Source organism: Crassostrea angulata, chromosome 9 (assembly GCF_025612915.1).
Source record: "Crassostrea angulata isolate pt1a10 chromosome 9, ASM2561291v2, whole genome shotgun sequence".
Lineage (NCBI taxonomy): Eukaryota > Metazoa > Mollusca > Bivalvia > Ostreida > Ostreidae > Magallana > Magallana angulata.
In genome coordinates, this window is record NC_069119.1 from 22,183,613 (window position 1) to 22,196,688 (window position 13,076).

The 13,076-nt window shown below is 40.7% G+C and overlaps 2 protein-coding genes across 2 annotated transcripts; one reads left to right on the forward strand and one right to left on the reverse strand.

Moving 5' to 3' along the window:
* Nucleotides 1-2,058: 2,058 nt before the first annotated feature.
* Nucleotides 2,059-4,545, forward strand: LOC128162204 (hepatitis A virus cellular receptor 1-like; the record flags this gene model as incomplete). Its single annotated transcript, XM_052825385.1, has 2 exons — nt 2,059-2,136; nt 4,018-4,545. Coding segments are annotated over 2 exons (606 nt in total), but the record flags the coding sequence as incomplete, so codon positions are not given.
* Nucleotides 4,546-5,860: 1,315 nt separating this feature from the next.
* Nucleotides 5,861-11,615, reverse strand: LOC128163731 (organic cation transporter protein-like). Its single transcript, XM_052827383.1, has 10 exons — nt 11,017-11,615; nt 10,696-10,891; nt 10,241-10,341; nt 9,416-9,570; nt 8,907-9,075; nt 8,451-8,672; nt 8,134-8,357; nt 6,811-6,992; nt 6,574-6,710; nt 5,861-6,255 (listed from the first exon to the last, which is right to left on the reverse strand). Exons 1-10 carry the CDS (start codon nt 11,157-11,159, stop codon nt 6,180-6,182), a joined length of 1,605 nt encoding a protein of 534 aa, XP_052683343.1. The 5' UTR covers nt 11,160-11,615; the 3' UTR covers nt 5,861-6,179.
* Between the last annotated feature and the right edge of the window lie 1,461 nt (nt 11,616-13,076).

A 13,076-nucleotide genomic window follows, 5' to 3' on the forward strand; every position in this document is an offset into this window, starting at 1 on the left:
CACAACCTAACCACTCTCTCATCACTCACACAACCTTACCACTCTCTCACCACTCACACAACCTTACCACTCTCTCATCACTCACACACTCTTCCCACTCTCTCACCACTCACACACTCTTCCCACTCTCTCACCACTCTCACAACCTTACCACTCTCTCACCACTCACACAACCTTACCACTCTCTCATCACTCACACAACCTAACCACTCTCTCACCACTCACACAACCTTCCCACTCTCTCATCACTCACACAACCTTACCACTCTCTCACCACTCTCACACTCTTCCCACTCTCTCACCACTCTCACACTCTTACCACTCTCTCATCACTCACACAACCTTCCCACTCTCTCATCACTCACACAACCTTCCCACTCTCTCATCACTCACACAACCTTACCACTCTCTCATCACTCACACAACCTTACCACTCTCTCACCACTCTCACACTCTTCCCACTCTCTCACCACTCTCACACTCTTACCACTCTCTCATCACTCTCACACTCTTCCCACTCTCTCACCACTCTCACACTCTTCCCACTCTCTCATCACTCTCACACTCTTCCCACTCTCTCACCACTCACACAACCTTCCCACTCTCTCACCACTCACACAACCTTACCACTCTCTCATCACTCACACAACCTAACCACTCTCTCATCACTCACACAACCTTACCACTCTCTCACCACTCACACAACCTTACCACTCTCTCATCACTCACACACTCTTCCCACTCTCTCACCACTCACACACTCTTCCCACTCTCTCACCACTCTCACAACCTTACCACTCTCTCACCACTCACACAACCTTACCACTCTCTCATCACTCACACAACCTAACCACTCTCTCACCACTCACACAACCTTCCCACTCTCTCATCACTCACACAACCTTACCACTCTCTCACCACTCTCACACTCTTCCCACTCTCTCACCACTCTCACACTCTTACCACTCTCTCATCACTCACACAACCTTCCCACTCTCTCATCACTCACACAACCTTCCCACTCTATCATCACTCACACAACCTTACCACTCTCTCATCACTCACACAACCTAACCACTCTCTCATCACTCACACAACCTTACCACTCTCTCACCACTCACACAACCTTACCACTCTCTCATCACTCACACAACCTTACCACTCTCTCACCACTCTCACACTCTTCCCACTCTCTCACCACTCTCACACTCTTACCACTCTCTCATCACTCTCACACTCTTCCCACTCTCTCATCACTCACACAACCTAACCACTCTCTCATCACTCACACAACCTTCCCACTCTCTCACCACTCTCACACTCTTCCCTCTCTCTCATCACTCTCACACTCTTCCCACTCTCTCACCACTCTCACACTCTTCCCACTCTCTCATCACTCTCACACTCTTCCCACTCTCTCACCACTCACACAACCTTACCACTCTCTCATCACTCACACAACCTAACCACTCTCTCATCACTCACACAACCTTACCACTCTCTCATCACTCACACAACCTTACCACTCTCTCATCACTCACACAACCTTACCACTCTCTCATCACTCACACAACCTTACCACTCTCTCATCACTCACACAACCTTACCACTCTCTCATCACTCACACAACCTTACCACTCTCTCATCACTCACACAACCTTACCACTCTCTCATCACTCACACACTCTTCCCACTCTCTCACCACTCACACAACCTTACCACTCTCTCATCACTCACACAACCTTACCACTCTCTCATCACTCACACAACCTTACCACTCTCTCATCACTCACACAACCTTACCACTCTCTCACCACTCACACAACCTTACCACTCTCTCATCACTCACACAACCTTACCACTCTCTCACCACTCACACAACCTAACCACTCTCTCACCACTCACACTCTTCCCACTCTCTCATCACTCTCACACTCTTCCCACTCTCTCACCACTCACACAACCTTCCCACTCTCTCACCACTCACACAACCTTACCACTCTCTCATCACTCACACAACCTAACCACTCTCTTATCACTCACACAACCTTACCACTCTCTCACCACTCACACAACCTTACCACTCTCTCATCACTCACACACTCTTCCCACTCTCTCACCACTCACACAACCTTACCACTCTCTCATCACTCACACAACCTTACCACTCTCTCATCACTCTCACAACCTTACCACTCTCTCATCACTCACACAACCTTACCACTCTCTCACCACTCACACAACCTTACCACTCTCTCATCACTCACACAACCTTACCACTCTCTCACCACTCACACAACCTTACCACTCTCTCATCACTCACACAACCTTACCACTCTCTCATCACTCACACAACCTTACCACTCTCTCACCACTCACACAACCTTACCACTCTCTCATCACTCACACAACCTTACCACTCTCTCATCACTCACACAACCTTACCACTCTCTCACCACTCACACAACCTTACCACTCTCTCATCACTCACACAACCTAACCACTCTCTCATCACTTACACAACCTAACCACTCTCTCACCACTCACACAACCTTACCACTCTCTCATCACTCACACAACCTTCCCACTCTCTCATCACTCACACAACCTTACCACTCTCTCACCACTCTCACACTCTTCCCACTCTCTCACCACTCTCACACTCTTACCACTCTCTCATCACTCACACAACCTTCCCACTCTCTCATCACTCACACAACCTTCCCACTCTCTCATCACTCACACAACCTTACCACTCTCTCATCACTCACACAACCTTACCACTCTCTCATCACTCACACAACCTTACCACTCTCTCACCACTCACACAACCTTACCACTCTCTCATCACTCACACAACCTTACCACTCTCTCACCACTCTCACACTCTTCCCACTCTCTCACCACTCTCACACTCTTACCACTCTCTCATCACTCTCACACTCTTCCCACTCTCTCATCACTCACACAACCTAACCACTCTCTCATCACTCACACAACCTTCCCACTCTCTCACCACTCTCACACTCTTCCCACTCTCTCATCACTCTCACACTCTTCCCACTCTCTCACCACTCTCACACTCTTCCCACTCTCTCATCACTCTCACACTCTTCCCACTCTCTCACCACTCACACAACCTTACCACTCTCTCATCACTCACACAACCTAACCACTCTCTCATCACTCACACAACCTTACCACTCTCTCATCACTCACACAACCTTACCACTCTCTCATCACTCACACAACCTTACCACTCTCTCATCACTCACACAACCTTACCACTCTCTCATCACTCACACAACCTTACCACTCTCTCATCACTCACACAACCTTACCACTCTCTCATCACTCACACAACCTTACCACTCTCTCATCACTCACACACTCTTCCCACTCTCTCACCACTCACACAACCTTACCACTCTCTCATCACTCACACAACCTTACCACTCTCTCACCACTCACACAACCTTACCACTCTCTCACCACTCACACAACCTTACCACTCTCTCACCACTCACACAACCTTACCACTCTCTCATCACTCACACAACCTTACCACTCTCTCACCACTCACACAACCTAACCACTCTCTCACCACTCACACTCTTCCCACTCTCTCATCACTCTCACACTCTTCCCACTCTCTCACCACTCACACAACCTTCCCACTCTCTCACCACTCACACAACCTAACCACTCTCTCATCACTCACACAACCTTACCACTCTCTCACCACTCACACAACCTTACCACTCTCTCATCACTCACACACTCTTCCCACTCTCTCACCACTCACACAACCTTACCACTCTCTCATCACTCACACAACCTTACCACTCTCTCATCACTCTCACAACCTTACCACTCTCTCATCACTCACACAACCTTACCACTCTCTCACCACTCACACAACCTTACCACTCTCTCATCACTCACACAACCTTACCACTCTCTCATCACTCACACAACCTTACCACTCTCTCATCACTCACACAACCTTACCACTCTCTCACCACTCACACAACCTTACCACTCTCTCATCACTCACACAACCTTACCACTCTCTCATCACTCACACAACCTTACCACTCTCTCACCACTCACACAACCTTACCACTCTCTCATCACTCACACAACCTAACCACTCTCTCATCACTCACACAACCTAACCACTCTCTCACCACTCACACAACCTTACCACTCTCTCATCACTCACACAACCTTACCACTCTCTCATCACTCACACAACCTTACCACTCTCTCACCACTCACACAACCTTACCACTCTCTCACCACTCACACAACCTTACCACTCTCTCATCACTCACACAACCTTACCACTCTCTCACCACTCACACAACCTTACCACTCTCTCATCACTCACACAACCTTACCACTCTCTCACCACTCACACAACCTTACCACTCTCTCATCACTCACACAACCTTACCACTCTCTCATCACTCACACAACCTTACCACTCTCTCACCACTCACACACTCTTCCCACCCACACAACCTTACCACTCTCTCTTAACACACACACACATACACACACTCTCCCCACACTTACAACTCACAGACCCTCCCAAGTCTCTCACTCACACTCCCTACTCTCTCAAAATTCCCACACTCACTTTTACCACTCACACACTCCCCTACTCACACCCATTCCAAACTCTGTCACCACTCACACTCTCCACTCCCTCAACACTCACCCCAATCTCTTGCCACTCGCACACATCCCCACTCTGTCACCACTCACACTCTCCACTCCCTCAACACTCACCCCAATCTCTTGCCACTCGCACACATCCCCACTCTGTCACCACTCACACTCTCCACTCCCTCAACATCCAATCTCTTGCCACTCGCACACATCCCCACTCTGTCACCATTCACACACACTCCCCAACAACGCACAGACACACTCTCTCACCACTCACACATACTCTCTACTTTCTCACCACTCACTGCTCATGTTTGTATATATATATTGATGTAATCTACACCCTTTTTCTCTTCTTCTTTATGTGTACGTTCTCCTCTGCCGCCACGTTATTATTGGGAGTTGATTTTAATCAACAATGGTAATACAGTGTATATCCTTAAGCATTGTTTTTTCAAGGAAACTTATTTACACATGTAAATACCTTGAAAATAGTCAGATTTTAAATGGTACGAACAATTTAAATATTTTTTTGTAGTCGTATGTATTCCTACGCCAGAGTTCAATATAGTCTCGTTCAACTCGACGCTCGGCTGTCTCCGTAAATCCTTGTCGGAGATTTACGGTGTCAGCAGAGCTAGACTAGAGTTCAATATTGCTTGGATCCACACAATTTTCGAGAAATATTTCTATCACTGATACATAGTTTGATTGAATTAATTTTATCTTTAAATATGATTTAACATGATTCATATTGGGGTTTCTCGACATTATTGTCGAAAAAGTCCAAAAATTCATATTATAAAAATGTGCGTAATTCAAATTAGAAACTACACGAACTTGTCATACAAAATAACATATCATTGATTTTTTAAATAAATAAACATCGACAAAATCAACTCCCGTCAGTTCTTCAGTACTTTGATTTGTTTTTGTAATTATTATGTTTGTACTTCATGTACCATCTTAATGTGGTTTGTGAGAATCAATAAACTTAGAACTTGAGAATGATCAAGAATCTCACCGAGACCGTACATAGATGTGCGTTCTGAAATTACTGAAAAGTTCATTACTTATCAATGTGACTGACTAAGGTCCGACCTAGAGTCTAATTCTGGTCTAGGAGGACCTTTATAAAGAGCCGGAGGTGTACTTGATATGATAAAACAATAGAGCAATAAAACTATTTCAGTCAATTTTATTGTCGAGGATAAACGAAGCGGATGTAATGTACATGCACAGAGACACAGCAACGCGCGCCCTCTCTCTCTCTCTCTCTCTCTCTCTCGTTTTGCCAATTCAACTTTACACAAGCATCAACAAAAGTTTCACATATAAGACAGATATGATCTGTTTATATAATATATGTTACGTCAGATATCAACATTATTTTTATTACATGTATTAACATTCGTGGTTTTATAGTGCAGAATACAATGTAAACAAATAAAGATGTGTTTCTCATGATGGAAGCATAAAATCAATGGTTGAACGTTGACAATCTAGGCAGTGGGGTTGAAGGTCAGTGGTAATGTATCTACCGGCCCCTCTTCTTGGACCTCCTTATGCTGCCCTTCACTATTTAATCAAAAAGTATTTTTGCCATATATAATTTATGATGCAAACTTCATTTACAAAAACTACAATAAAGGTATACTAAGGAAATATTGCTTACTTAACAAAAAATATTCATAAGAAATTACTAATTAATGCTTTACATTGTAAATATTAAATGCATTACATAAACAATGTCACCATGCACAGGCATGTTTTCCTTTTTTACGTGTGTTTCACAAATTATTGTCCTAATACTACGAAGATCATTTTTCAATACACTATGGAGTAAAATTTCAGCTTTTTTAACTCTCAAGTAAAAAAGTGGAGGTTGTTCCCTACCTGATCGTAACATCTTGTATGGTTGCAGTCAACTTCCGGTTATTGGTTTCCGGTAATCGTATTGAACACAATCCCACAGCGATTGTTATCACAGCATACGTGATAAGAGGTAACATCTTACCCATCTTACCGTCAAACTAAACGGAATATACAACATAAAACTTTATAGCCAAAAATAAGTTTTTTTTAACAAACAAAATTCTGTCGGTGCACGGATATGGTTTGCAGCGTACTTACCACGTCATAGAGGTAAGGGGAGATCATCGACCCTATTCTGGCACCAATGCTAACAGTCCCCATCACAATGCTCCTTATAACAGTAGGAAACAGTTCACCCGTGTACACGTAGAGAACGGCAAACAAGACCGATATACCGAACCTCGACAACAAGGCCAGAAGGATGTGTAACCAGTACATTGCTGTAAAGAGGTAATCACTGAATCGCTGCAATTATATATAGCCAGCACACCGCTTTTAACTATCTTCAACTTTTATACTATTAATATTATATTCTACATTCACACAAAAAATATTTTCATTTAAGGTGTTTCCAAAACTAAAATATTTTATCAGAGTTTCAATGTAAACGCAAGTTGATATAAGCGTCCTTTCAAAGGATATTTGACATATAACTGTACACACGTACATGTACAACGTTGGTGTTCTATCTTTGTGATCATGTTTGCGCGATGCTTTTACATATCAACTGTAAAATATTATACAATCATTATTGAAATGCATAGTTCATTTTCACAATAAAATAAAAAAATCTAATATTATTGACATAAGTTACAAACAGCATTATACCTGTATATCTATATATGTATTGTATTCATATAAATGGATCAAACACAGACATAATTGCCTTGACAATGGCTAGTTTTTACTGAACCTCAGTAAACCAGCACCCCCTGTAAACCGGCCCTTTTTTCCTGTCCGGCAGCCTGCCGGTTTAGAGAAGTTTGACTGTAGTACTTCGCTGTAAAAAAGTAACTAGTACTTCGCTGTAAAGAAGTACATGTAACCATAAATCTCTCTGGAGAAGTAACTTGTGAATCGATGTGAAAAGTAACAAGTGATTAGTTTTGAAGAAGAAACCAGTGAATAACGAGTACATTGCTGTATAGAAAAAGCCAGTATATCACCATGTATAGAAGTATACAGTGAATTGCTGTAAAGTAAAAAGTGCATCGATATAAAGAAGTAACTTATACATTGCAGTAAAGATGAATATTTTATAAGCAGTACATGTACTTGCTTTTTTTTTTTAAAATGTAACCAGTATATCGCTAAATCAAGAACAAATAGTTAAAAAAGTATCATGCTGTGGGAGCAAGAGAAGAAAAAAAAGCCCCCCCCCCCCCCAAAAAAAAAGCATGATGATGACTGTGATCAGGAGACTGCATTCAAATGATTATAACTGACAATTTACCAATCATCGTAGGAAAAACATTAAGGTCAGAGGGCCTCTTGTATCAAATGTTTATAATTTTCATATAGTTACGATGCAAATATATCTTATACATATACATATACTGCAACATTAATACACACACTTACAGTTTTCTGCGAATAGAATGAGTAAAATAGACCCAATAGATGCAGCGCCACACCCAAATATAGCCAGTAAATGTACGGACTTCCTCCCAGTCTTATTCAGGAAATAAATGACAGTGTATCCAAGGAGTTCCACCAGTACAAGGAGGGAGAAGTTTTCATAGAGATTACCTCCAAGGGATCCGACGTTCATTGTCAGACCATAATAAATGAAGGCCGCCACTACCCTTAAACAGCAGAAAAAAATGATAACTAAAGAGTATATGTGTTCTTCATTTCTTATGATTTATTCATAGTTCAATGGTAATAGTTGAGATTACCAGTTAGCAGTCACTATCAGGAGTCTTTTCACAAGGATTTTGGACTGGGCCACCTCTCTCAGGATAACACAGATGCCTTTATCCTTCTTCTGTGCTATTATTATGTTGTCAAAATTCGTTTTACTCTTGTTCACTTTGGCCATCTTTTTTATAATCTTCGTGGCCTCACCGATTCTGCCACGTGACACCAGCCAACGGGGGGATTCTGGGATCAACCCTGGTCTACAAGGACATCACAATTACAGTACATTAGAGACAACATGTCTACTACGTATATGTTCCATGATGAATACCTATCATACACCTGTACATACGATGACATACATTTACATACCATACACACCACGTGACGATAGTGTGTTATAGTAATATATTGATTACCGGGTATGTCAACAGGGATTTCATGAATTATCCGAACTGAAGTCGACATTAAGTAATGCAAAAGGAAACACGTACACCCAGTATAAAAGGGTAAGGGCACCCGGGATAGCGAGCCAGAGCTGGAGGTACACCCAGTCTCTCTCAAAGTACGCCACCAGGGTCAGCAGGAACTCCCCCATACAGTAGGTCACCTTGGACAGGTTGGCAGTAAAGATCCGCTCCCTCGGTCCCACCAGCTCAATGGCTTAATCAAAGTACAAGGTGTTTAAATAATGATAACACGGGTGAAGTGTTTTGTGATTTTATTTAAAAAGATTTGATTTTGTTGCATTGTACTGTGTTACAATAACTTTAATTCAAGTATTTCTTACTCAGGCATAATTAATATCAACATTTTAATAAAATCAGAAGGTTTCATTTTCGTTATTGAAAGGAAAACAGCATAAAGCTTTGATGATTTTAAAAATATCAGCTGACACAAAAGATTGTATTGAGCTGCTCTGAATGAAAATTTCGTAGCCAAAGGTTAGAAAAGTCATCAAAAAACAGAATACCATAACTATTTTTCATGACATTATTCTTACCTATTACAAAGGACAGTTGGTAGAAGGCTAGCGATGACATCCCCTCCAGGAACCTAAGGGTCCCGAACATAGCGGGACTGACTGAGAAGGGGATGGTAAAAGAGGCGGCCACTTTAAGGGTGCACAGGATCAGCAGCAAGATCCGCCTCCCAAAGCTGATTCAAGTTAATATTAAAAACCCAGATCATCTAAGGATGCTTATTGAAGAAATGTTGACAAGAAAAAAAGGATTATAATAATCTAACTTTGCAAAAATCATCATAACTTCATTCAGAGATTAAAATTTATGGATATGGGACAAATAGGGAATGAATGTAAAAAAGAGATCGTCTTAGGCTGGTATGAGACACTTCCATGTTCTGACGTACTATTTATCGAAATAAACAATAAAATGAAGTGTAATTTAATAAATAGTTTCTTTCCCAAAGTTGTCACCTTACAGCGAACATGAAGCGGAGTGGGTTAGAACGTTCACTACGAATATATTAGTATCGAATACGAATCCCGTTGGGGGATCTTGAAAATTTTTAAACGTATTTTTCGTTAAATATTGAAAAATTTGAAAATTTTAAACCGGTGAAAGTATTTTCATTGTATAATGTTCTTTAATTCACATTAATATCGACAGATGTCCCAAAAAAGGCCATACCACCTTAAAGCTGATTGTAGAAGTGAATACGAGGACAAACATTTTCTATGATAAATTAAAGACATTATTGTGCTTTAAGAATAAATTACCGGTATACATACTTGAGCTTTTTTAGTTTAATTGGTTTTGTTTTTTTTTTTCGTTTAATTTTTTTTGTGGAAGTTAAGAATACTTACACGTCACCAATTTGAGAAATAATGGATGCTACCAGGAATCCTATAAGATAAGTGATCTTTAAGTGTGCGCGTAGTCCGACAGAGTCACAAACAAGGTTAAACTGGTGGAAAGTAGGAAAAAATGTAATTAAAGTAAACAAATCGATATTGCTGAAATAAGTGACAAATATAAAATATATATGATATCAGAATATAAAATGTGTAAATGAATATAATTATATATGATATTAGTGAGAATAGTTAGTTTTGCATTTTTTTCTCATCTTTGACTCATGTGGGGTAACAACAGGACCTAAATTTGAACACCTTATATTATTTACATATGTGAGAACGTTTTTAAAAAATGAATCGTATTATTTTAGTCAGAATAAAATATTCATAATATTTGTATATACTTATACGAATGAAAGAACTCCTAGTTTGACTTATTAATAAATTCAGTTTTTGACTCTTACATCAGACGTGACAGTGCGAATGAATGTTGACTGGTCGTACACCCATTCGGAACATTTGTGTTCTGTTCCGTTGACAAGAATAGTGCACGATGAATATGTTCCATCGGGTTCCCTCGGAATTGTTCTGTTAATTGCTTCCCTATGATGTTCTGACTGAACAGCATATGTGTCATTGTCGTAAAACGGTATTTTACATCTAGAATTAAAACCAAAAAAAGAACCTTTAAACAAAGCATTCCAACCACACCAAATTTATTGTGTGTGTGTGTGTGTGTGTGTGAGAGAGAGAGAGAGAGAGAGAGAGAGAGAGAGAGAGCTTACCTGTGCGTATGATCCCCCAAAATGAAACTCGTTGCAGGAGCTCCAAATCCCAGGAACGCACACGGTATAGAAATAAGGAGGAAAATTTTTACTTGATATTTGCCAAAAGAGCCCAATTCTGCTAAAACATCGTCAAAATCCATGTTTTGGGTTGTTTGAACAAAAGAGAAGCCCCAAGACGCTGATATAGGCTGTTTTGCCGAATCCTAATATTGTCAATGAGTGATTTGTGACTCTTCTTATTTAATTCTAAATCAGGCGCGATGGCAATAGGTCATAGTGAAGTGAAAGTTTTTCCCAAACCTTCATCATTCGTTCTTGTTTTTGTGTGAATGCATAAATATTATACAATTATTGCTGTGTTTGAGGTGAATACGATGATTTAGTACAATATTCACCAAGCCGAAAGCGAGGTGAATATTGTAACTTAAGGGTAGCTAAATCATCATTTTGATCGGAAAAAAACCCAGCAATACTCAGTAATAATTGTTTTAATTTATCATATGATTCAGCAAAGAATTGATACAGACATATCAAAGTGAGTGTAATCAAGCGAAGTTTGATTCCATAGCCGAACAATACAGAAACGCGATATTTCATGGGAAAATCTATCTTTAGTTCCATTTATAGAAAATCAAATGTTATATTGACCTCCTAGGTAACGTGCAGGTGAATGTTATATACTAGCGGAAAAAAGAAAATGTGCATTATAAAAGTTAGTATAATTTTTCTATATCTATTGTTTGTATTTATAAAATTTAAACCATCGATAATGGTAATGGTTTTGACAATATCGGATGGTAACCGTCCGGATGCAAGGACTTTTTCATGGTTAGTGAGCACCTGTTGTTTATCGAAGAATTTGTACGCACGAGTTTTACGGGCCAATACTGTTTGGAATAAGAACTATAAAGGATTTGTTTAAACTTTTTTTGTTAAGGAAATCATTTTAGTTTCAACAAAATTTACCCCCTTATCATGCCACGACTCAACGAAAACCAACGTAATCGTGCTGTTGGGATGCTGCAAGCTGGAATGGCACAAAATACTGTAGTAAGACACTTTGGAGTTCATCGGAACACCATCCAGTCATTAAGGAGACGTTTTCAACAATCTGGCAACACTCAGGTTTGACCACGCTCTGGGCGACCTCGTGTGACGTCACGTCAACAGGACAACCACATTAGACTTGTGCATCTAAGAAATCGTTTCCAGACAGCAAATTTAACTGAACGTAGCAGGGCTTCGACCAATTAGTTCAAGAACTGTGCGTAATCGTCTACGCGAGCAAAACATCAGACCAAGACGTTGAACAGTCAATAGACCAGAATTGTTCCCTTGGTGCAGAGAAAAGCTCAGTTTGATCTATTTCCCTCGGCCGTTGGCCTCGGGCAATAGATCAAACTGAGCCTGCACCTCGGGAAAAATATTCTGGTATATTGACTGCTCAAGCATTAAATAATTGTATAATAATCGTCTGGCTAATTAGTTTCTCATCAGAAGATTTTTAAATATTTACTCTATATATTCCTATGTAAAACTTCGACCCCCCACCCCCACCATTGTGGCCCACCCTACCCAAGATCATAATTTTTACAATTTTGAATCTACACTACCTGAAAATGCTTCCACACAAGTTTCAGCTTTCCTAGCTGATTAGTTTCTGAGAAATTTTTTTAAAGATTTACTCTATATATTTATATGTAAAACTTCGAGCCGCCCCCCCCCCCCCTATTGTGGCCCCACCCTAATACTGGGGATCATGATTTTTACAGCTTTGAATCTACAATAACTGAGGATGCTTCCACTCAAGTTACAGCTTTCCTGACTGATTAGTTTCTGAGAAATTTTTTTAAAGATTTACTCTATATATTCATATGTAAAACTCCGACTCCCCAATTGTGGTCCCACCCTACCCCTGAGGGTCATGATTTTCACAACTTTGAATCTACACTACCTGAGGATGCTTCCACACAAGTTTCAGCTTTCCTGGCTGATTACTTTCTGAGAAGAAGATTTTTAAAGATTTACTCTATATATTCCTATATAAAACTTTGACC

Bases quoted from the DNA above. Each gene is read 5' to 3' on its own strand.
- LOC128163731 (XM_052827383.1), bottom strand. From the start codon at position 11,159: ATGGATTTTGACGATGTTTTAGCAGAATTGGGCTCTTTTGGCAAATAT. The intron at 10,892-11,016 runs GTAAGCTCTCTC...TTTTAATTCTAG, and splicing joins TTGGGGGATCATACGCACAG to ATGTAAAATACCGTTTTACG. The intron at 9,076-9,415 runs GTAAGAATAATG...ACTTTGATTAAG, and splicing joins CCAACTGTCCTTTGTAATAG to CCATTGAGCTGGTGGGACCG.